At 43.6% G+C, this 24619-nt stretch overlaps 1 protein-coding gene across 1 annotated transcript in view; it reads right to left on the bottom strand.

The window, feature by feature from the left end:
- Window positions 1–5895: 5895 nt before the first annotated feature.
- The window catches only part of BRWD3 (bromodomain and WD repeat-containing protein), a 43047-nt gene continuing 24323 nt past the window's right edge, over window positions 5896–24619 (bottom strand). The window contains exons 24-41 of the mRNA XM_073087039.1: window positions 24381–24506; window positions 20831–20964; window positions 19922–20006; window positions 18663–18813; window positions 17715–17866; window positions 15525–15648; window positions 14565–14793; window positions 14166–14260; window positions 13880–13954; window positions 13698–13751; window positions 13088–13215; window positions 12244–12345; window positions 11640–11710; window positions 10765–10932; window positions 9873–9933; window positions 9597–9752; window positions 8925–9045; window positions 5896–7900 (exon numbers count right to left, since the gene is read on the bottom strand). Coding sequence (XP_072943140.1) covers window positions 7758–7900; window positions 8925–9045; window positions 9597–9752; window positions 9873–9933; window positions 10765–10932; window positions 11640–11710; window positions 12244–12345; window positions 13088–13215; window positions 13698–13751; window positions 13880–13954; window positions 14166–14260; window positions 14565–14793; window positions 15525–15648; window positions 17715–17866; window positions 18663–18813; window positions 19922–20006; window positions 20831–20964; window positions 24381–24506 — 2175 coding nt within the window. The 3' untranslated portion in view covers window positions 5896–7757. The remainder of the gene's footprint in view (window positions 7901–8924; window positions 9046–9596; window positions 9753–9872; window positions 9934–10764; window positions 10933–11639; window positions 11711–12243; window positions 12346–13087; window positions 13216–13697; window positions 13752–13879; window positions 13955–14165; window positions 14261–14564; window positions 14794–15524; window positions 15649–17714; window positions 17867–18662; window positions 18814–19921; window positions 20007–20830; window positions 20965–24380; window positions 24507–24619) is intronic.

Genomic DNA, 24619 nt, shown 5'->3' with positions numbered 1-24619 from the left:
CCGATACCGAGTTGACGGCGCCGAAGTAGCGGTACATACATTTACTATATAAGCGTGTCCACCGCACGTCCGTCACAAGAGTCATCCCGCCCGCCGGTACTTCGAGTAGATCGGCTTGACCGCTAGATCGGCATCGAAATATTGACGGGCCAATGTGCCGGCAATATACACGTTTGAACAGCTGGAACAAACTAAACCGGCGGTATAGGTCGCGGTGGACAAACTATCGCCGTCACGTCATATTAAAATCGGCCCGAAATAATCTCATTCTCGGTATCGGTTCGGTGACGGTGGCGGTGGACAAAAGGCCTAAGACTCTCGGAGTACAGTCATTCCCCTCGCATGATTTCCTAGCTCGGCAGATCCCAATTTGCTAAAAGTTCATATAGCTTGATACTTGCGCACAAGCATGCAAAACTGCCTCGACTTCATAGTCCTCATGAGCTAAGCTTATCTACCTTAGATCTGTCTGCAACCAGCATAAAAAATATAAGACAAAAAAACAACAAATCGTTTACAAAATATTCATTTATTCAGTTTGGTTTCAATTACACACTTAATTGCTACTATCACGTGGTCGCCGCACACACCCACATGCTACACGTACATAACACACACACATCCAACATATACTATTTACACGTGTGTGCGGCGCCGGAGTAACGCTTAACATTTAATATTACATCAGACGGTGCTTCGTACAGTCTATTAAGTCTATTTATTCGAGACTTGACAACCTTTACACGCCCGCGCGGGAAATATTCTAAAGTTTAGGATAGGTTAGGTTAGGTTTTCTAAATATGACATACCAGGTTTAACTATGACGTCACAAAGGGGGTTTTATTACGAAATTTCATAAAATGTGATGTGACTTAATATTTTAATTAAATTATCAAAATTATGCTAATAATTCAGATAATGTTACTGTTAAACATTTTTATAGATAATAAATTATAATGTCAACATTATCAATATTATAAGTGACGTCACTAAAAGATACGAGGTAAGAGGCTTACAAAAATATCATCGATTAAATAATAAAAATAATTATTTTGTTTTATTCGTCAACATAGTGAAATTATCTTATATAATTTAGCGAATTTACAATACATAATTTCAATAGTTTTTACAATATTATAAATGGCAACATTACTAAATAAATTATGTGTTACACAAACGAGCGCAACTTCCGTCCCACGGTAAAAATATGTGTTACATTGACACACTTCACATTCGCTCCGACTAAATGACACACTTCACATTCGGTCCGACTAAAAATACCTCTTATTTTTTTCTTAAAAACAAAGTAGAAATTTAAAAATGCTTATAAACCCACTTCTCGCGCGGGCAACACCAATAGGGTGCGTTTATAGACGAGAGGATTAACCGGCACCGACACTAATTAACGTCCACTATACACTGATAAGCTCCGTCGTTTAGGATACTCTATAAACGCACCCGAACGTACATTTGAAATACATCGAGAACGAACGCCAAAACATATCTTATCCTTATAGCATAAGTACTGAAATGGCATTGACATTATATTTAAAGTTAAGGTGCGCGGACACTAGTCTTGTGGTCCAGTGCTCAATATCGAGCAATATGAGCAATATTGCTCAATATTATAGGATATTGACTGGTTTTTGTACCAAACGTCAACTGCAGTATCAGTATCATAAGTGTGGATTGAAAGATTTCATACATTTTTCATCTATCCTATATCTATTTGTCCCTTATTTTAAAATATTCATCATTTCATGGGCTCATACCCGTACGAAAATGCTTATATTAGCAGGATATAAAAAGACACTCAAAATTATTTGGAAATCCTAAAAAATATTAATTGTGAACTAATGCTTCATAAAATATTAATTACACTCATCATGTTTTTTCATGAACAACACTAAATTTTGAATTGTATAGTACAAATTTAGGCAACTCTTATTTTCAGAAGCAATATTGTATTGACATTATAGGGACCACAAAGTACTAAAGACAAGTGCGCGAACACCTTAACAATTGTAACTAAAATTCAACTAAACCTTGTACAAGCAGGTACACCGGATTTTGCTTAACAAATTAAATACGAGGGCCTGTTTCCTGTCACGCGGTGTTTATTTTCGTGTTACACCCGCACCAGTTACTTAATTCGATGACAGCGATCATTATCGACCTATTACAGTCTCACTGATGGGCACGGGTCTCCTCTCAGAATGAGAAGGATTAGGCCATAGTCCACCGCGCTGGACAAGTGCGAATTGGTAGACTTCACATACCTTTGAGATTTTTTTTTAAACTTTTAGGTGTACAGGTTCATTCACTATGTTTTCTTTCAACGTTAAAGCAAGAAATAAAAAAATTATAACACATAACTTTGAAAAATTAGATGTGCGTGTCTGGGATTTGAACCTCGGACTCCTCGATTCAGAGATTACCTATCAACCACTTTCACAGACCACTATGCTATCACTTTTATGACATTACATGACAGGAATAGTATCCATGACACCAAAAGATGCGACTGACGCATGCGAGCTCACCGCGTGACAAGAAAACGCCGTCTCATACACAAAACATACAAATACTAAATATTCAAAGTACTTAAAATTAAACATGAGCTTATAAATTTAAATATTAAGTTTGGTTTAAGTTACTCAGCACTTGAAACATTGTATTTACAACAGTAACAATATTTGTATCACAAACACTACAATGTTATATACATTAAATTTGGTTCCCGTTTACATATACATATACAACAACAATATTCAGAATTAAATAAAAAAAAAAAACATTTTATATCAAAGTTTATGAGCAAAATTCAATTATTCTATTAAAAACTAATGATATATTGTGGTGACTTCCCGCTAGTCGGCACGAGATGGCGCCACGTGTACTCTGAATCACGCTATCGAAGTTTTCTCAACATCATGTATATATACAAGCTCCGAACTGAGAACTCTTGGCGAGCAGCGGAAAGTCACCACATATTGATTTATATTTACATAGACAAGTATAATGGACATAAATGATATTGTTACTTAAATACAATATAATAATATGTGCTAATTTTGATATTATTTGAACGAATCTTTAACATGTTTTGTGGTAATAGAATGGTGGATTTGTCACGTAAGGAAAAAGGGTTATGCCTTGTAGTGTGTGGCGCTGTTAGTTCCCTTCTAAAAGATTGCAAGTGTTGACGTTAGTGCGTGCATATAAAAAGTATAATGTATTAATCAAAACATGGCCATTACATGTAAGGACTATTTTAAGTACACATGTCACCTCAATGTGACTTTATGCGTGTGTCTGTGCGTATAAATATCGATATTCGAGCAAAGAAGTGCCGTGCGCGACCGATTTTACAATTTAAGATAATCAGCTATTAATCCATTAAGAATGGCTCCATGACTCTTTAAAGTTTTTTTTTAGCAGCGTAGCAGCACGCAGAAGGTTCCGGGTTCGATCCCCGGCCAGAGCTATGTAAAAGATGAGTTTATATTTCTATTCTGGGTCTGGGTGTTTGTGTATTTGTATATGTGTTTGTCTATGGCACCCTCGTCACAGGAGATCCTAGTGTGGGGCTATGAGTGTAGAAAGCGTCTCGAAAAAAATTAATTGTGCCGAATATGGGTGTTGGTGTGTGTGTGTAGAAACCACAAAACATATTCTTCGATTCAGACAGTGGCAGTGATATACGAGCAGTTTGTTCTTTATTTAGTAAAATAATACATAGTAACAGATTCCCTTATCTATAAAAATACAAAAATGTAAATTTACAATTAAATTTTTACAATTACACCTATATAATTATTAATAATAAACTGACCATTCACATTTATTATGATAACTTTACACAAATACGTTTTGTACAGTAACAATAAATTATTAATAAAACAATATTTCCTAAGTACAAATTGTTTATTTTAAAACACTTTTTCAAAATATGAACACATATTTTGAAGACATTTTCGTATCATGTTCCTTTGTACGAGTAAACATTTCTGAAATATTTAATACAAATACGTTCAGGATGACTTTACACTTGCTACTATTGTTTTTGCAACTGGTAGATTAACGTTCATTATTAATAATCAATCTATCTAATGTTTTGTCAACCAAAGTCGATCTTTGACAAGTTCTTGAAAAAAATGTTTTTACTTATTTTATTTCGTGGTTAAAATGGATTGCGTACCAAGGATTTTCGTTCAGGTGTCATAGACCAGTCAAAACTAGGTTGGTAGCGACAATAAGGCCTACTTAGAAAGAGAACTATAAGAAAAAAGTCCTCCTACTTTTTAAATTTTGTTGCCTCTAAGAACAACCAGTGTCTGTCTTTAATACCATTTTCGATTTTGGAGGGGTTAGGTCCTCCCATTTTCGGGATTATTAACTACCCCTTCGAGGTCACGTGACTTAAGTATGTGATTAAAAGAGAGGGGGTTGAAGCTTTACAACCCCCTGTGTCCACCACTGTCTGGGTGTATATTACTTGTTAGCACACATAGCTCGGGGGCCCTACCACCATCTTTTAAAAACCATCATAGTTCAGGAAAGTGTTATTTCCTCCTTAAAACAGTAAAATATTCCTTCATACACAGATGAACAAACTTAAACCCTTATTAATTTTTCGCCTATCCATTGTATAAAACCAACTGAAATTATCATATTTTGCTTAAAAAGTTAAATTTCCTGCAAAAAAGTAAAAGTATGATTAAAATAATATTGTGTTAAGAGATGGTAGTAACCTCCCCTGTTGAATTGACGACAATTCATATTAGATTACACATGAACATTTCTCAAATATTTTTTTTTTTAACTCCTTTTATCCTGCAATCTGCCTCTCAAGGCATTTAGCTGGAGGTTATGTGGTTACTAGTAGGCATGCATGGTTTACGCCCAGTGGCGCACCCATTTATAAGTGTATCCTTGTAGGCAATTTCTAAGAAGGGAGAAGGTCATGGGGAGCTCTCCTTTTGATGCGCTTAAAGGTGTGTGTGGACTAATATTTCTCTAATATAACAATAAATACTAATAACTGTTTACAATTTTACATACAACCTCTGTTCTTAATATGTATTTTTCAAATTTCATTTATATCTAAAATCATTTTCCGATCATTTCCCATTTTTTTTATAACATTCATGTACTAAACGAGCATGCAGTCCACCTGATAGCAAGTACTACCCCCAAAAGACGTATGTAATCAACCCCAGATAAGATTAGATTCCTACCTGAGGTCGGTCACAGATGTGTTGCTATCTCGGACTAATTGGATGGATGGCCTCGGTTAAGTACAGTGGAACACAGCAACACTTCTGTTATTAGGCAGGAATAGGTGTAGAATCCTTATCCTTACTAATATTATAAATCCGGAAGTAACTCTGTCTGTCTGTCTGGTTGTCTTTTCTTCACAGCTAAAGCACTGAACCTATTTTAATGAAATTTTGTACAAAGATAGTCTAACACCCGAGAAAGGACATAGGATAGTTTTTATCCCGGAAATCCCACGGGAACTAGGGATGGCGATCTAAGATCAATTAATTGGAGAATCGGTCTTTTGGACCTAAAGGATTGAATCGTAAACTATGCATTTGATCAAGTGATGATCTTTAGCAAAGTTGTTGTCCATGAGCCCACGAAGTTTTCAGAGTTGGTACGAACAATTTTCGCCAGATGGCGCCACTGTAATTCCAATGAAGGTACGAATTTTCAGTTTTATGTATGTCATATTATTTTCTTTTAAACGCGGGCGAAGCCGCGGGCAAAAACTAGTGTAATGTATATTTGTAATCCACCATAATGTCATTATCATTAAACTGTTTCTGTGTGTTCCCTAGTCACTGTTGTATGTCGTTAGTATTCCTACAGCTTTTCCTTTATACAGGGTGGATACTGTCATACGACAATAAATTTAACCACATGAACCTATCCATCTCCCGAGCCTCCAAACAAATTTTCAATCAAATATCTTTAGTACTTTAGGCACAGGATGTTTTTTTTGCATTTATAAAATTTCCTATACGCTTTGTCTAATCGCAAAAAGATTTTAAATGGAGACGTAATAAAACTACAATGTTGCAAAGTCGTCAAAGTAAGGAAATGCATATTGTACCTTATACCTAAGACATAAGGATCACACTCGCAGCAAAAGATTTTACATCATGACACTGCGCTGTTGCCGCTCTTATAAAAGTTGAGTGGACTGATGTTTATAAATGGCGTTCAATTTTTACCCCATTATTTATTATAATGTGTTTGATTTTTTTTTAATTCGATGTTAAGTGTTTTTTTTATTTATTGTCACATGTTCTTAGGAAGGAGTAGGACTTGTATTATCATTTATTATCGTATGAAGGTATCCACCCTGTATGTCAATTGCACTGTCACCGCGTCTACATTGTCAGTAGGAATTCTGTAGGAGTTCCATCTCACGAAGTCTCTCTTACGACTTAGAAGACGGGATTCTAATAATAATAATAAATAATATGTATATTACTTTATTAAATTGTCTAATAAAATACATATTTTGTTTTTATTTCAGGAAGTATGATAGCTAGCGTTTACCACGAAGTTTAGTTTGCTATTATGGGTCCTAGTTGCCTGAATTATAAGTGAATTTTATTTTTTAATTTTAATTTAGTTAGCGTTTAATTTACGAAGACATCTATGGAACCTGAACAGACTTCGTGAGATAGAACTATAAGTTCTCTATAATTGTGCAAGCGTCAGCAGGCGCTGCTACACAATCTATGCACATACTCATATATGTAATAGTTACATTGTTACTATGTACGCATTAGTCACTGACTCCACACTCACCGAGTGCATACTAGTCACTGTGCCACCACTGTGCATACACTAGTCAATACCACCACCCTGATTCCATGCACTATAGTCTGATTCATAATTAGGTGTCCAAAATGTAAACAAAGAAATGTCATTGTCAAAATTCGATTACAGGTATTGTAAACCTTAACAAATTAACAAGAAACGAAAAATTTCACAAAATTAAACATGAAACAAAAATTTAATAACTGCACACAATTAAAAAAAAACGCGCTAAGAAAACTAGAAAAAATTCGAGTTCGATCACGATCACAAAAATAAATAATATCAACTACGAAACTTAAAAATGGCGGCACAAAAAATGTGTTGAATGCCGATTGTGTGACCATTATCACAATTTAATTTTATCTCATAAATCTTGTTTTTTATTATTATTACTGTATGAAATTAAACTGAGTTAATATAAATATTGGAAAATGTGAATTGATTTTAATTTATTTAGATTATTATTTTATTATCGATGTATTAATTTAATATTGTCAAAAATAAGAAACTGCCATATTTTCTTGATAGGTCAACACCTTTGTTTACATTTTGGACACCTAATTATGAATCGGACTATAGACACTGTGCAGCTAAACTCTGTTCGCACTCACAATAGTCACTGTTACACTGTCACAATGCACGCACTAGTCGTTGCCACTTTGCCACTACACTTGCCACTTTGCCACCACGCTCTAGCCACCGGCACGCTAACAGCGCCACTAATCACCGCACTCCCCGCTGCTGCACACGTCACACACGTCATGACTCGCGACAGTCTCTCGATAGGCGACACAGCTCGCGTCAGTCTCTCAGCAGACGACACAGCTTGCGTCAGTCTCAATAGACGACGCAGCTCGCGTCAGTCTCTCAGCAGACGACACAGCTTGCGTCAGTTTCAATAGCCGACACGATTTGCGTCAGTCTCTCAACAGACCACGGGCCTTAGCGGTGAGGCGCCGCACGCGACCCCGCGACGATATCGACACCGGCCCGCCCGGACCCGGCCCGGACGCGCCAGACCCGGACCCGGACCCGCTCGCGTGACCGTTTGCGTTGTTACCTGGGAATCGAAACAGAGTTTATACATTACGAGCGTTGATACAAGAATGGAAGCTCGAACGATCCAGCTTGGGACCCTGGGAAGAAAACTTAAACACCCAAATGGTGCAGGATACTATTTCCAAGTTCTGACACAATCCGCTAGGGGAAATTAGAAAAACAAATTCCAAAACAGTCATATTTGTCTAAACGTAAAAACTCATGGTACGGGTACAGGTCTATTTTCAGGTAGGACGCGAGTCCTTATAAAGCTGCGCTTTTGGCTAGTTAAATTAAATATGAATTGGTAATAACCTCTGAATCACCGTTTTTCATATACACGGCCTTCTCTGGCACCTTGTAGATCTCATCTGAAATCCCTTCTTAATTATCCTTCTCACAAAACTTCTTTCTACTCCCGCTCCTTTTCCGTTCATGCAGTTAGACTATGGAACTCACTACCGCCCCTTATTCGTCTTTCCAACAGTATTTCTTTGTTCAAAAGAAGAGTAAAAGAGCACTACTTATCACTGTCATAATTAAGTATATATTTGTATGTATATATTGACATATGTATATATTATTGTATATATTATGTGTATATAATTGTATATATGTATATGTATATGATATCTATCCTACTTATCTATTCGGTGCACACTTTATTTGCCTTTCATACAATTTTTCTGACCATAGGGGCTGCTGGAAGAAATTCCAGGTTGGAATAAGTAGTCCTTTGTACTACATTTCTTTTTAATACTCTATTTCTTTGTTATGTTCTGTGTACACAAATTTGTAAATAAATAAATAAAAATAAAATAAATTTAAATTATATAAAGAAAATCAAAATTAGCAAAATTTGAGCAGATGTGCCACTACCCCTGAGGACTAAGCTGCAAGTGGAACACCTCGGATAAGTATGTCTCCCTTACCACACTTCAAACCAGAACACAGCAGCGCTACACTGCTGTTATAAGGCAGAATTAAATGTGGCGGTGGTGCCACCGGAGTCGGTCTACCACCTTGAAGCATACGCGTATGTTTACCGTTGTGTGTGTGCGGCGTGGCGTGTCCGTTGAAGTAGTTGTGGTCGGCGGTGTGCGGCGCCACGCCCCCCGGCCCCGCCCCCGACACGCCCGCGGACCCCGCCCCGCTGCCCGCGGCACCCTGCAATATCACATGCACATGCATTAGGTAATGTTAAATTAGAAACAATTTGGCAGGATAAGCGACTCTACTAAAATGTTTAATGACCATTTGTAATCATATTACTTATAAGATTTGCCCACAAGTTATGACGATAAATATTTGTATGCCCATGAGGGCCTTTTTGTACCTTTTTGTAAAATCTAAAAAGCCTGTAAAACCTATATTAACAAATAAAGATATTATTATTATTCATAAATAAGTAAGTAGTACGTAATATTAGTGACAGACTGAAAATAATTTACTTCTTAACAAATTAAAGTATAAAATATGCGGTTTTAAAAGTCTAATCAAAGCGAATGACGTCGTGCATAAAAACACATCAACATATCGAATTAACTTTTCTATGCAATGTTGAGGCGTGACGTCACCGACCGACGCCAAGACTCGGGCGTGACGTCACCGGTTGACGCCAAGACCTATGAGTGTATTCGCGCAGTGGTGGTACTATGGCGATGCTGTCCTCCTGCTGTCGTGTGTCGTGTCGTGTGTCGTGTGTCGTGTGTGCTCACCGCGAGGTGTCTCCGCCGCCGCGACGCCAGCCGCCGCTGCTGCCGCAGGTGGTGGTGGTGGTGCGGCGTGCGCTTGCTGATGGCCGCGATGCTGTCCTCCTCGCTGTCCTCGTTGTACCGCCGCGGAGACCGGGTGCGGAGGGATACGCCGCCACCCTGCACACACACATACAATATACCCTCACACACACATCAACAAACGCCACTGTCCCACTGCTGGGTAGGGGCCTCTGAGAATGAGAAGGATTAAGCCATAATTATTCAGTATCGACTCACCCTCGAGTTGGAATTGGAACGACCCGAAGGTCCCGCTTCTTCGCTGCCTTCTTGCCTTTGCCTGATAACAAACAAACACGTTAATGCAAATAACATATTAAGAATAATTAACATTTCACTTTTCTGTCTACTAGAAAGTGTCAAATTTTAAACTTTGTTAGGCAAAATATATATACTCTGATTCATAATTAGGTGTCCAAAATGTAAACAAAGGTGTTGACCTATCAAGAAAATACGTTAGAAATGGTAGTTTTTATTTTTGTCGATATTTAAGTAATACAACAATAGTAAAATAATAATCTAAATAAATTAAGATTAATTCACATTTTCTAATATTTATATCACCTCAATTTCGTTCCATACAGTAATAATAATAAAAAACAAAGTTTATGGTAGAAAATTAAAATGTGATAATGGTAACACAATCGGAATCCAAGACTTTCTTGTGCTGTCATTTTTAGTTTCGTAACTGATATTATTCATTTTCGTGATTGTGATCAGACTCTAATGTTTTCTCGTTTACATAATGCGTTTGTTAAATTGTGTATATTTGTTAAATTTTCGTTTTTTGTTGAGTTTGTTAAAGTTTGTGTTTCTTGTTAATTTTGACAGTGACATTTCTTTACCTTTTGGACACCTAATTATGAATCAGACTATAGGTGTATGTAGTAATGAGTTGGGGCGGCAGTAGTCTACGTATTTGTAGGATAATGGAGTGTCAAGGCGGCAGGAGCTGTCACGTATCTGAAGTGAATCATGGTGAGGTGCGTCGGGACGGTAGGAGTTGCCCTCGTGTTTATGCGATTGTGGAGTATGTCAGCACGGCAGGACCAGCCACTTCTCTATAAGATCATGGAGTGCGTTAAGAGGGCAGGACTGGTCGATTTTGTACCTGTAATGTAATAGCGGCGCGTCATCGTCGGTGGAGTATGGTGCGTTAGGGCGGTAGGAGCGGTCAGATTCGTAGCGTGCTGATCGAGCCGCGGCGCCGGAGCCGGACCCTGAACCAGATCCCGACTCCGATGATGACCAGGAACCCTCCGAGAAACGCTCCCGTATCCTGACAGACAAATATTTAGATATGTATTATTGGTGTTCAGTTTTGTCTATGGTTCTACGTATTAATTATCTGTCGTTGGTATTAATTTTAATCTGTAGAATTAAAAGCATAGAAATTTATAGTTTGAAATAGTTCGTTGGAAGAGGAACATTCGGTTCTTTATTTGTTCTAACGGCCGCGGAAATCCTAATATTTTCGGTCTCGGAGCCGAATTCATAACATTTTTGGTCTTCGAGACGTATTCACAATAATTGGACTGCATTAAAAGTCAATTTTATAGGGAAAACTAAAATTGGACATAAATTGAGATTTTTTTAAAAATAAATTAATAAATAGAAGAACGTCACGTAAATTATTCAAACGATTCGGTTGAATTCATTACATTATAGAAAAAAAAAACATTAAATAAATAACGTTAATTAAATATTGTACTTAAATTTTATAATCAAGTATAGTCCGCGTAAAACTGCTAGTCAGCTCAGAATTTCATATAGAAATAAATCGCGTCCCCATAGCAAATTGTATGACTACATCTGCTCGCAAAAACTTCAGAGCAAACTTTCAGTTTCGCGGGATTATACATCACTACTTAGTTCAGTCATAAGTAATGTAAGGTTCATAATCAATATAAGAGTCATAATCAATATAAGATTTATAATAAAATTCCAAGCTTCAAGTATACAGTGGCAGGAGATGCGCGCACTCACCGCTTGGGCCGGGCGGCGGCGCTGCTGGCGGAGCTGCGCGCGCGGCGCCGCTTGCGCGCCGGCCGGGGTCGCTGAAACACACAATATATCACATTAGCTGTAGGTAACAACAATTTCCTTTAAATACTGAATTATACGTGACCTGTGTTCGCGAAAAATATGTAAGAAAATTTAGTTGTTGTAAATTCATTTTTAAAAGTTAAACGTTTACAAAAAAAAAATCACGAAATGATTGGTAGAAAATAATACAATACGACACAACATACCGTACAATATATTTTAAAAAACTTTATGAAGTCGATTATTCATACTCAATTTACCAGATTTAGATAATGTAAGAGGGTAGTAGTATTGGGTGCGATTTTGAATGACGGTTGATTTATAGTTTGAATGACAAGTTACTCACTGTCATTATGAAGGAATAAAACAATGTAAAAATGCTAATTATATAATCAACGCAAATAAATGATGCCATTGGACCATTATGAGATGAGAGTCGATTGCTTCCGCTGTCAGTAACACGACATGTGCTTTTTGCGGTCTTACGTGTCGGTATTTCACCGAACAGATAGATAGATTATTAATAACGAGCACAAGTTGTAACCTGCACGGGGCGGGGCCGGGTGCGCGGGCGCGGGCGGTGCCGCGCGCGGTCCTCGTCGTACGTCAGCTCCACCTCGTCCTCCGCCAGCTCCTCCTCCACCACCTGCACGCACACACACACAAGTGGTCAGCTTAAGGAGTGCACATAACTTTGAAAAAAAAATTAAATTAAAATTTTTGACACCCTCTGATTGAGAAATTGAATTTCTAGGCCACTGACTTTACTATCACAACCTATAATAATTGACAGATACTTGAACAGAGCAAACAAAAATCTTAAAGCCACAGAAAAAAAGCTATTACACGAACGATGGCCCGACATTACAAAAAATGCATACCCTTGAAATATATAAAAAAAATGTACACCTAAGGGCTCTATAATACGAACAGCGGCCTGTGATAGTCTCGCGTTGTCGTTACGCTACTTTCGTTGACTATAGTTAACGATCTATAGCGGCAGTGAGCATCAATCGCCCACGCACGCTGTCGCTCGTACTGTGTTACCTTTCTTAAAAATAACATTTTTTTTTATATATAAAATAGGAGTAGCAGGCGAGCATGCAGTCCACCTGATGGTAAGTGGCTACTGCCGCCCATGGACATCTGTAATCAACCCCAAATAGGATTAGATATTTCTACCTGAGGTCGGCCACAGATGCGCCGCTACCCCTGAGGACTAAGCTGGAACGCCTCGGAAAAGTCTGTCTCCCTTACCACACCCTTCAAACCGGAACACAGCAGCGCCTAACACTGCTGTTATTAGGTAGAAACAGGTGTGGCGGTGGTGCCGCCGGAGTCGAACCACAAAGGGTTCTACCACCTTCAAACATATAACATATGCATACCTCTATCCTCGAGTACGCGCTGCTGTCGGACACGCGTCCGTTGTGCTCCCACGAGGACGACGAGTGCTGCTCACCCTCACCCTCACCATCGAGTACACCCTCGCCCTCCGCCGGCGACATGCTGTACGCTGTGCACAATATACATATACACTTTAATAACTTCCTATGCAATAGTACAATGATACAATTTATGACGTAAATGTTACTGGATACGATAATTTATTATTAATTTAATTGATATTATTAATTTAGTAGTGACATACTGTTCACTATTATATTAAGTGATTTTTTATTCAATAAAACATGCTAAGTGGCAGTACAATTTTATTATTAATGATGACATCTTGCTAAATATCGACAATAATACTAAATACTTTATTGATGTGCCTCCGGAAAACATTACATCATTGCTATGAAGAAGCTGTGTGTACTTATTGTGTCTATGGCTAGAATGTTCTATACCTTAGATATAGATAAACATTTTCATACTTCTATTTGAAAGACTAATAAAATGATTTTCTTCTTTAATAAATTACACTCAATTATTTAGTATCCATGTAAGATTGTTTTATTAATAATTCATAATATTAATATAAAATAAATATCTCACCGTTAGTTCGACTGCTTGAGGGACCGTTTTTACTCTTCTTGCCAACACCTTTACCTAACAACAAAATTTATTTCATAATATTTTTATACAGGTCATAAAAAAGCTAAATAAAGACCTAGAAGTAAACAAAAATAATACGATGTATTTTTAGTAAGGAATAGAACCCAGAAACGCTCGCATACCTTTCCTATGCGCGTTGAGCGGTGCGTCGCTGTCCCACGAGTCCGCGCGCGCTGCTCTCGCTCCCGACGCCTCCTCTGTAACACATAATGTATGTGTTACATTACACGTTACATAAATTTCACACAATATCATCCGATAAATTTAATATTTAATCCTATCTACAATTAGTCACAACAGAATCAGAAACACTGCGGCCAGCGGCTCCGAGCCCGAGCTGCCCGACTCCGACCCCGCGCGTTGGCAACCCCTGCAACGTTACCGGTGCGTGTGTGTGTATACACCGACCTCCGGCGGCGCTGGCGGCGTGCACGCGGCGCGAGGTGGCGGCCAGCGGCTCCGAGCCCGAGCTGCCCGACTCCGACCCCGCGCGTTGGCAACCCCTGCAACGTTACCGGTGCGTGTGTGTGTATACACCGACCTCCGGCGGCGCTGGCGGCGTGCACGCGGCGCGAGGTGGCGGCCAGCGGCTCCGAGCCCGAGCTGCCCGACTCCGACCCCGCGCGTTGGCAACCCCTGCAACGTTACCGGTGCGTGTGTGTGTATACACCGACCTCCGGCGGCGCTGGCGGCGTGCACGCGGCGCGAGGTGGCGGCCAGCGGCTCCGAGCCCGAGCTGCCCGACTCCGACCCCGCGCGTTGGCAACCCCTGCAACGTTACCGGTGCGTGTGTGTGTATACACCGACCTCCGGCGGCGCTGGCGGCGTGCACGCGGCGCGAGGTGGCGGCCAGCGGCTCCGAGCCCGAGCTGCCCGACTCCGACCCCGCGCGTTGGCAACCCCTGCAACGTTACCGGTGCGTGTGTGTGTATACACCGACCTCCGGCGGCGCTGGCGGCGTGCACGCGGCGCGAGGTGGCGGCCAGCGGCTCCGAGCCCGAGCTGCCCGACTCCGACGCCGCGCCGTTGGTCACCCCTGCAATCGGAAAATAGAGTATTTAGCACAGTCTCATACCACATTTTTTTCATATCTGTTATTAGTTTATTGTTCTATTGTTTTTAGTATTAGAAAGAATTGATTCTTAATCTTGCGCCGGTCGCCTCCATAGGTACAAAAAGCTGCACAGATGTATTCTTTCACACCGTCACACAGTCCGGTGTACCTGCGCAGGCATATCTGAACAGGTAGACCTCTCTGGTGCACCATAGTATGTACCTGCTGCACAAGGATGCTGTTATAAGGGTTCCATATTCAAAGAGCGTTTGAATAAAATGTATACCTATATCGTAAAGGCTATGTATTTTCCTGTAGTAGTAGTAAAAGGGTATAGTAAGGGTAGTAATGGTAGTAGTAGTTGTAGTTGTAGTAGTAGGGTAGTAGTTGTAGTGTAGTAGTGTAGTTGTATAGTATTTGTACGGGCCACGACCGTATAATTTGTAGCATCAGCAGTTTACACTACAGTGATGCATTTAAGTTAGTAGGCTAATGAGCTTTATCAATATCGGTCGCGTGCTCCTCTATCGTTCACTATTATCTTAGCAATAGCAGTTCGTAATAAATCAGTTATTTCTATCAATCTCTATCATTTTTTATCATCTAAATATTGTATTGGGTCACGTCTCAACCCATACAAGTGTAGTAGTAGTAGTAGTTGTGTACTAGTAGTATAGTAGTAGTGTAGTACTAGTACTAGTATCAGTGTGTACCCGTGTGTCGCGTGCTCCGCGGCCGGGGCGCGCGGCGAGCGCGGGCGCGGCGCGGCGCGGCGGCGGGCACGCGCGCCCACAGCGCCTCGAACAGCGACGACAGACGCACCGTCATCGAATAGATCTACAGGAGAAACGTGTGGTGGTTAGTACAGTAGAAACTTGTGCAAACCTTCCGCAGACGGACAGTCATCGAGTAGATCTGAGGGAAACATATGATAGAACCGTTAGTATAGTAGATATATTTCCTGACCTTCCGCAGACGGACCGTCATCGAGTAGATCTGAGGAGGGAAGAGTATGGTACAAGTGTTAGTACAGTAGAAATTTATCCGGACCTTCCGCAGACGAACCGACATCGAGTGGATCTACGGGAAACGTATCATACAACTGTTACTACAGTAGAAACTTATCCGGACCTTCCGCAGACGGACCGTCATCGAGTAGATCTACGGGAGACATATACAACTGTTAGTACAGTAGATACAGTTGAAACTTATATGGACCACAAACGCAACCACTGGACTTGATGACAAGTTTTAAAATCCCCTTTTACAATGTAGGTACATGTCTCCTCAAAAATTTATCTCAAAAACCTTATTAATTTACCAATAATTTTTGAACAAGTATTCATGAAAATAATAGCTTTATTATTGATACCAAGCTTGAATTACGTCGCGGGTGTGGCATTGAAAAGTTGCTAACAGTGACGGTGTACAAGCAATACGATGACACACCAGAGAGATGACGTCATTTTCCCAGATTAGCGTTTCAAAACCGATTGTTCCCTATATCCGACTGCGCTTATTGGTGTTGTAAGTGCACGAGTTGGCGAACACGAAACGTAGGTCAGCGGCCGGAGGAGGGAGTCTCGGTTGTGACGTGTGACGTCAGCTGAGCGGTCGCCGCCTCACGTGTGACGTATGACGTCAGCCGGGGGATCGCACCTCGCGTGTGACGTCAGCCAGGGGTTGCGCCTCGCGACTGACGTCAGCCGAGGGGTCGTCGCCTCACGTCTGACATGTGGCGTCAGCTGGGCGGTCGGCGCCTCGTATATGACGTCAGCCGTGGGAGCGTGTCCAGCGTGTATCGTGTGACGTCAGCGGGGCGTCGTGACGTCAGTACGTACCCGGCTGCGCTTGTTGGTGTTGTAGAGGCGCGAGTTGGCGAACACGAGGCGCACGTCCGCGGCGAAGTGCTGCGGCCGCGCGTGTGACGTCAGCGGGGGTCGTGACGTCAGTACGTACCCGGCTGCGCTTGTTGGTGTTGTAGAGGCGCGAGTTGGCGAACACGAGGCGCACGTCCGCGGCGAAGTGCTGCGGCCGCGCGTGTGACGTCAGCGGGGGTCGTGACGTCAGTACGTACCCGGCTGCGCTTGTTGGTGTTGTAGAGGCGCGAGTTGGCGAACACGAGGCGCACGTCCGCGGCGAAGTGCTGCGGCCGCGCGTGTGACGTCAGCGGGGGTCGTGACGTCAGTACGTACCCGGCTGCGCTTGTTGGTGTTGTAGAGGCGCGAGTTGGCGAACACGAGGCGCACGTCCGCGGCGAAGTGCTGCGGCCGCGCGTGTGACGTCAGCGGGGGTCGTGACGTCAGTACGTACCCGGCTGCGCTTGTTGGTGTTGTAGAGGCGCGAGTTGGCGAACACGAGGCGCACGTCCGCGGCGAAGTGCTGCGGCCGCGCGTGTGACGTCAGCGGGGGTCGTGACGTCAGTACGTACCCGGCTGCGCTTGTTGGTGTTGTAGAGGCGCGAGTTGGCGAACACGAGGCGCACGTCCGCGGCGAAGTGCTGCGGCCGCGCGTGTGACGTCAGCGGGGGTCGTGACGTCAGTACGTACCCGGCTGCGCTTGTTGGTGTTGTAGAGGCGCGAGTTGGCGAACACGAGGCGCACGTCCGCGGCGAAGTGCTGCGGCCGCGCGTGTGACGTCAGCGGGGGTCGTGACGTCAGTACGTACCCGGCTGCGCTTGTTGGTGTTGTAGAGGCGCGAGTTGGCGAACACGAGGCGCACGTCCGCGGCGAAGTGCTGCGGCCGCGCGTGTGACGTCAGCGGGGGTCGTGACGTCAGTACGTACCCGGCTGCGCTTGTTGGTGTTGTAGAGGCGCGAGTTGGCGAACACGAGGCGCACGTCCGCGGCGAAGTGCTGCGGCCGCGCGTGTGACGTCAGCGGGGGTCGTGACGTCAGTACGTACCCGGCTGCGCTTGTTGGTGTTGTAGAGGCGCGAGTTGGCGAACACGAGGCGCACGTCCGCGGCGAAGTGCTGCGGCCGCGCGTACCTCCCGGCGGCGAGGCGAGCCTCCACCGTGCCCAGGTCCATCGGCCGCGGGACCACCGCGCTGTAGTCTGCAGAGGGAGGGGGTAAGATCAGTGAAGATGACATTAGTTTACATGGATATAAGTTACATCGCGTTCGCATGCTTAGGTTTTGCTGTAAAGTGACGATACGAATGCTTACAAATATATACGATATAAGTCAAACGCTCTATCCACAAGTTGAAATTTGTATCGGTTTAGATTTGAATATACCTCTTAATTTCAATCACTTGGATATTATTGATTTTTTCCTTAAAAAAAAATCTATACTTAATAAAAAAAAAATCTGGTGGTTATAGTTTTTAAAGAGTTTTATTTTATCACCTTTCATATAAGTAGTAGTGATCAACGAAACTGTTGTTTATATTTTCAAGAAACGTCTGCAAATTAATCAAGCGAAAATAGCCGGGTACATTTCGAATGTTTTCGAACGTGTGTTTCGGTTAAACCGAAAGCTTTACCAATCTTTGCCAACACAGAAACCGAAACTTTAGTTATTCATTAATAACTGTATAATTGGACGTCAGGGAACTTGAGTCAAACCTTAGCCAACATAGAAACATATGTTCAATAACGACCCGCGTGGCGGAGCGGTCACCATACCGGTCTGACGCGCAGAGGGTCCCGGCTTCGATCCCCGGCCAGACAGATTTCTAAATGATGAATTTAAATTTCTGTTTCTGGGTCTGGGTGTTTGTGTATTTGTCTCTGTGTGTCCATGGCACCCACGACACAGGGAATCCTAGTGTGGGGCTGTGAGTGTAGAAAGCGTTATTTATTATTTATTATTTATTAATAACAAGCAGTATAGTGTGACGTGACTGACCGGGCGCCTGGCGGGGCGAGACGGGGCGGCGGAAGGGCTCGGCGTCGGCGGAGGCCAGCAGCTCGCGCAGCACGCCGCCGCACGCAGTCCGCCAGCCCGACACACTCGCACTGCCACTGCCGCCGCCGCGCGCGCGACGCCTCGACACCTTCTGTACACAAACCTAACATGAGTAAGGTGATGAATGTAATACATAATTTATTTATTTATTTATTTATTTTATTCATCTAATTAGAACGGCCGAGGCCACTTACACTAACTAGACAGATCTAACATACTGACAACTCACAGAACTCCAAGCATACAGACATGATCAGCTTCCAGTCATCAGCAAGCACATCACAGTTCGGATAATGATCCATGAGCGCGTTCAATGTCGCAAGTGTGCGCGGAACAGGTGATTTAGCGCGCGACACAGTGCGAGAAGGCGGAACCACAAATAACTTGCAATAATAATAATAATAATACATACATACATGTAAACAATTACCGGAGTGAAATGAAATGAAATATATTTATTTTGTACTAGCTGACCCGGCAAACTTTGTACCGCCTCAAAATCTATTTATCAAATATATTTCATATAGCCTATATTACTCGTGGATAATGTAGCTTTCGAATGGTGAAAGAATTTTTAAAATCGATCCAGTAGTTTTGAGCCTATTCATTACAATCAAACAAACAAACAAAGTTTCCCTCTTTATAATATTAGTATAGATAGGCCAACGACAGCACTTACAAATTGTCAGTTACAATTTTTCTTATACTACTACGGGATCGGAACGCAACCTCTACTGAGAAGATCCGGTAAGAAACTCAGCGGGGTTCTTTTTTTAATAATTATTCTTTTTATCAAACGCCATCATTTTTACATACTACGTTAATTACTTCCGTACTACCAAATTTTCATTTATTTTTATTTTTAGTATTTATTGATTTAGCAAGTTATAATGACTACCGTTATATACATAGTAAGAAATTCAAGTGTCTATTTATTACGATTCAAGAGATAGAACTCTGTCACAGACGGACAGACAGAAAAAACTTAATAATCCGTTCTGTAACTTCGAATACAAGTCCCTAAAAAATAATTTTTAATGAACAAAAGACCACTAGAAGAAAACAATACTAAAAAATTATGTTTTATAAAGTGTCGCGCAACTTCGTACTAAAAAGATTGTTTGAATGAGAGTATTATTTTCTTTTTCTCATGGAAATAATATTATTTAGCTATGTAAATTGTTTATGTAATGTGTTACCTGTTGTGGTGCGTCCTCGTCCTCCGAGTGGTAGGCCGCCACCAGCTCGTGGTACTTCGCCACTACATCCACATCGCGCCAATTACTGCCGGAAAATACAATAAACATTATAATTATAACTGCGTATACAATTTACAAAACAAAATTAACAGCATACAGACCACCTGACTATAGGGATATATGTGTATACGTCGTCATATACACGTGTGTGTGTAATATGTGTAGCGACTTCCCGCTGCTCGTCAACAGATGGCGCTGTTGAATCACGCTATCGAAGTTTTCTAAACATCTTGCATATATACAAGCTCCGAACTGAGACTATCGGAGCACGGCCGCTCCCCGGGCATGATCACCAAGCCCGGCGGGAGATCTCCCTTTGCCAAATATGCATTTGTATAATTACGTTGTCGTGTGAATGTTTGGTTAAGAAAAATCTCCAGCCTAGCGTAGTGATCATGCTTGGGTCTACTGTTAGTGTTAGTATGAAGTTTGTATGTATGTAAAAACTATATATGTGAAAAGTTGTATGTGAAAAGCGTGATACGGTATCCTTGTGGCGCCATCTCTTGAAGAGCATTACCCAATGCTGTATAGTCCGCGTAAAACTGCTAGTCCGCTCTGAATATAGAAATGAATCGCGTCGACAACACACAATCAATTGTAACTCTATACCTGCTCGGAACAACATCGGAGCGGACTAGCAGTTTGGCGCGGACTATACATGAGTCTCACACGTTCCCGTGAAAGACCGCGTGCGTTGGTCGGCGCACGTTGTGTTAAGGTGTGTGTATATGGACTGGGTGGGCTTTTCCTGAAAGGGTAGGTGTGTATGTATGGAGTTGTGTGTGTATAGTGTGCAGGGGACACGGTACAGGCTAAAGATTACCTAATAAATAAAGATAAGGTTACCTAATGATGTGCAGCAGCAGGTCGGTGACGAGTCTCGCCTGGCGCACGATGGGCGAGTGCGGCTCGTTGAAGCGCTCCGCGTTGCTCGCGATGCAACGCGCGTCGAACTGCGCGGCCGCGGGGCGCCGGTAGAACTGAGGGGAGGACATACAGACAACATAGATATATGTTGTGAACACAAACATGGGGCGAAATAATTCGCCAAGTACTACCCAAGGTGGTAGAACCCTTTATGGTTCGACTCCGGCGGCACCACCGCCACACCTATCTACCTAATAACAGCAGTGTTAGGCGCTGCTGTGTTCCGGTTTGAAGGGTGTGGTAAGGGAGACAGACTTGTCCGAGGCGTTCCAGCTTAGTCCTCAAGGCTAGCGGCGCATCTGTGGCCGACCTTAGGTAGGAATATCTAATCATATCTGGGGTTGATTACAGATGTTCATGGGCGGCAGTAGCCACTTACCATCAGGTGGACTGAAAGCTCGTCTGCTACTCCTATATTAAAAAAAAAAGTACGAGTCCAATTCAAACATCGAGGCTTCCGTACCACCAAATGTTCATTATATTTTACTTATTTTTATTCCTTTTATTATTTTCAACAATAATGAAACAACGCTGTCTAATGAGATTAAAGAACAGATACATACACCATCTTTCACTATGTTCTGATAATGTATCTATGGGCTTTAATGAATGGTACGTAAACAACGTATAATAAAATTAAAATATTACATTAAAATATTTTTTATTCTTTTTTGTATTTATTATAGTTAGTAGGTAATGGATTGTAAAAAATTCAAATGTCTTCCTACTACCGTTCAACAATTAGATCGAAAATGCCGAAACATACTACTTTGTTGCATGGAGACTCCGCTTTTATATTCAACTTTATTTTATTTTTTTAATATTTGTTGCTATAGGGGCCATCGTTATGAATCATCTGTAAACATTTTAAGTATCTGTCTATAATGGTTCAAGAGAAAAAGCTTTGTGATGGACGGACAGACAGCAAAGTCTTAGTAATAATAGGGTTCCATTTTTACTTTTTGGGTACGGAACTCTAAAAATGATAAAGATTTTTTTTTGTGATTTTGTTCAAAACCGACAGAATAAAGTAGACACCATAAACTTTGCTAACAAATAGTGCAAGTTTTGCATAAAATTAGGTATTAATTTTTATTTTCTTTGCTTTCGAATGTGTATATGTGTATGCAGTGTGTGTGTGTGTGTTTGTTTGTTTGTGGATTCTCTCTCTCTCTCTCTGCGTGTGTCTGTTTGTCTGTCTGTCTGTCTGTCTGTCTCTTTCTCTCTGTCTGTGTGTGTGTGTATGTGTGTGTGTGTGTGTGTGTGTGAGTGTACGCGTGCCTATGTGTGTCGGTGTATGCAATGTGTTTTTGTGTGTGTGTGTATGCGCGTGCGCGTGTGTGTGTGTCTGTGAGTGTGTCTCTGTGTATTTCTATGCAGTGTGTGTGTGTGTGTGTGTGTGTGTGTGTGTGTGTGTGTGTGTGTGTGTGTGTGCTGACCAGGTTGTCGAAGCGCGCGCGCAGGGTGGCGAGGTCGACGGGGTAGGGCACCACGAGCGCGTAGCTGGGGTAGTGTGTGTGTGTGTGTGTGTGTGTGTGTGTGTGCTGACCAGGTTGTCGAAGCGCGCGCGCAGGGTGGCGAGGTCGACGGGGTAGGGCACCACGAGCGCGTAGCTGGGGTAGTGTGTGTGTGTGTGTGTGTGTGTGTGTGTGCTGACCAGGTTGTCGAAGCGCGCGCGCAGGGTGGCGAGGTCGACGGGGTAGGGCACCACGAGCGCGTAGCTGGGGTAGTGTGTGTGTGTGTGTGTGTGTGTGTGTGTGTGTGTGTGTGTGTGTGTGTGTGTGCTGACCAGGTTGTCGAAGCGCGCGCGCAGGGTGGCGAGGTCGACGGGGTAGGGCACCACGAGCGCGTAGCTGGGGTAGTGTGTGTGTGTGTGTGTGTGTGTGTGTGTGTGTGTGCTGACCAGGTTGTCGAAGCGCGCGCGCAGGGTGGCGAGGTCGACGGGGTAGGGCACCACGAGCGCGTAGCTGGGGTAGTGTGTGTGTGTGTGTGTGTGTGTGTGTGTGCTGACCAGGTTGTCGAAGCGCGCGCGCAGGGTGGCGAGGTCGACGGGGTAGGGCACCACGAGCGCGTAGCTGGGGTAGTGTGTGTGTGTGTGTGTGTGTGTGTGTGTGTGCTGACCAGGTTGTCGAAGCGCGCGCGCAGGGTGGCGAGGTCGACGGGGTAGGGCACCACGAGCGCGTAGCTGGGGTAGTGTGTGTGTGTGTGTGTGTGTGTGTGTGTGTGTGTGTGTGTGTGCTGACCAGGTTGTCGAAGCGCGCGCGCAGGGTGGCGAGGTCGACGGGGTAGGGCACCACGAGCGCGTAGCTGGGGTAGTGTGTGTGTGTGTGTGTGTGTGTGTGTGTGTGTGTGTGTGCTGACCAGGTTGTCGAAGCGCGCGCGCAGGGTGGCGAGGTCGACGGGGTAGGGCACCACGAGCGCGTAGCTGGGGTAGTGTGTGTGTGTGTGTGTGTGTGTGTGTGTGTGTGTGTGTGTGTGTGTGTGTGTGCTGACCAGGTTGTCGAAGCGCGCGCGCAGGGTGGCGAGGTCGACGGGGTAGGGCACCACGAGCGCGTAGCTGGGGTAGTGTGTGTGTGTGTGTGTGTGTGTGTGTGTGTGTGTGTGTGTGTGTGTGTGTGTGTGTGTGTGTGTGTGCTGACCAGGTTGTCGAAGCGCGCGCGCAGGGTGGCGAGGTCGACGGGGTAGGGCACCACGAGCGCGTAGCTGGGGTAGTGTGTGTGTGTGTGTGTGTGTGTGTGTGTGTGTGTGCTGACCAGGTTGTCGAAGCGCGCGCGCAGGGTGGCGAGGTCGACGGGGTAGGGCACCACGAGCGCGTAGCTGGGGTAGTGTGTGTGTGTGTGTGTGTGTGTGTGTGTGTGTGTGTGCTGACCAGGTTGTCGAAGCGCGCGCGCAGGGTGGCGAGGTCGACGGGGTAGGGCACCACGAGCGCGTAGCTGGGGTAGTGTGTGTGTGTGTGTGTGTGTGTGTGTGTGTGTGTGTGTGCTGACCAGGTTGTCGAAGCGCGCGCGCAGGGTGGCGAGGTCGACGGGGTAGGGCACCACGAGCGCGTAGCTGGGGTAGTGTGTGTGTGTGTGTGTGTGTGTGTGTGTGTGTGTGTGTGTGTGCTGACCAGGTTGTCGAAGCGCGCGCGCAGGGTGGCGAGGTCGACGGGGTAGGGCACCACGAGCGCGTAGCTGGGGTAGTGTGTGTGTGTGTGTGTGTGTGTGTGTGTGTGTGTGTGTGCTGACCAGGTTGTCGAAGCGCGCGCGCAGGGTGGCGAGGTCGACGGGGTAGGGCACCACGAGCGCGTAGCTGGGGTAGTGTGTGTGTGTGTGTGTGTGTGTGTGTGTGTGTGTGTGTGTGTGCTGACCAGGTTGTCGAAGCGCGCGCGCAGGGTGGCGAGGTCGACGGGGTAGGGCACCACGAGCGCGTAGCTGGGGTAGTGTGTGTGTGTGTGTGTGTGTGTGTGTGTGTGTGTGTGTGTGCTGACCAGGTTGTCGAAGCGCGCGCGCAGGGTGGCGAGGTCGACGGGGTAGGGCACCACGAGCGCGTAGCTGGGGTAGGCCTGCAGGTCCACCGGCGCCACAAACGGCTCCGCCACAGACAGCGACATCACCTGCGAACATTACATCACTTAACACTATACTATCTAATGGTAAAAAGTGGCCATGATGCTTACGATATCGAACCAGAAAACGTTTCACCGCACAATCTTCTTTATAATAATAA

Source organism: Epargyreus clarus, unplaced genomic scaffold (genome assembly GCF_041222505.1).
Source record: "Epargyreus clarus isolate Ecla_fem2 unplaced genomic scaffold, WU_Ecla_fem_2.2 ptg000025l, whole genome shotgun sequence".
Classification (NCBI taxonomy): domain Eukaryota; kingdom Metazoa; phylum Arthropoda; class Insecta; order Lepidoptera; family Hesperiidae; genus Epargyreus; species Epargyreus clarus.
The sequence above is the reverse complement of the archived record's forward strand: the minus strand, read 5'-3'. Positions and strand labels throughout refer to the sequence as shown.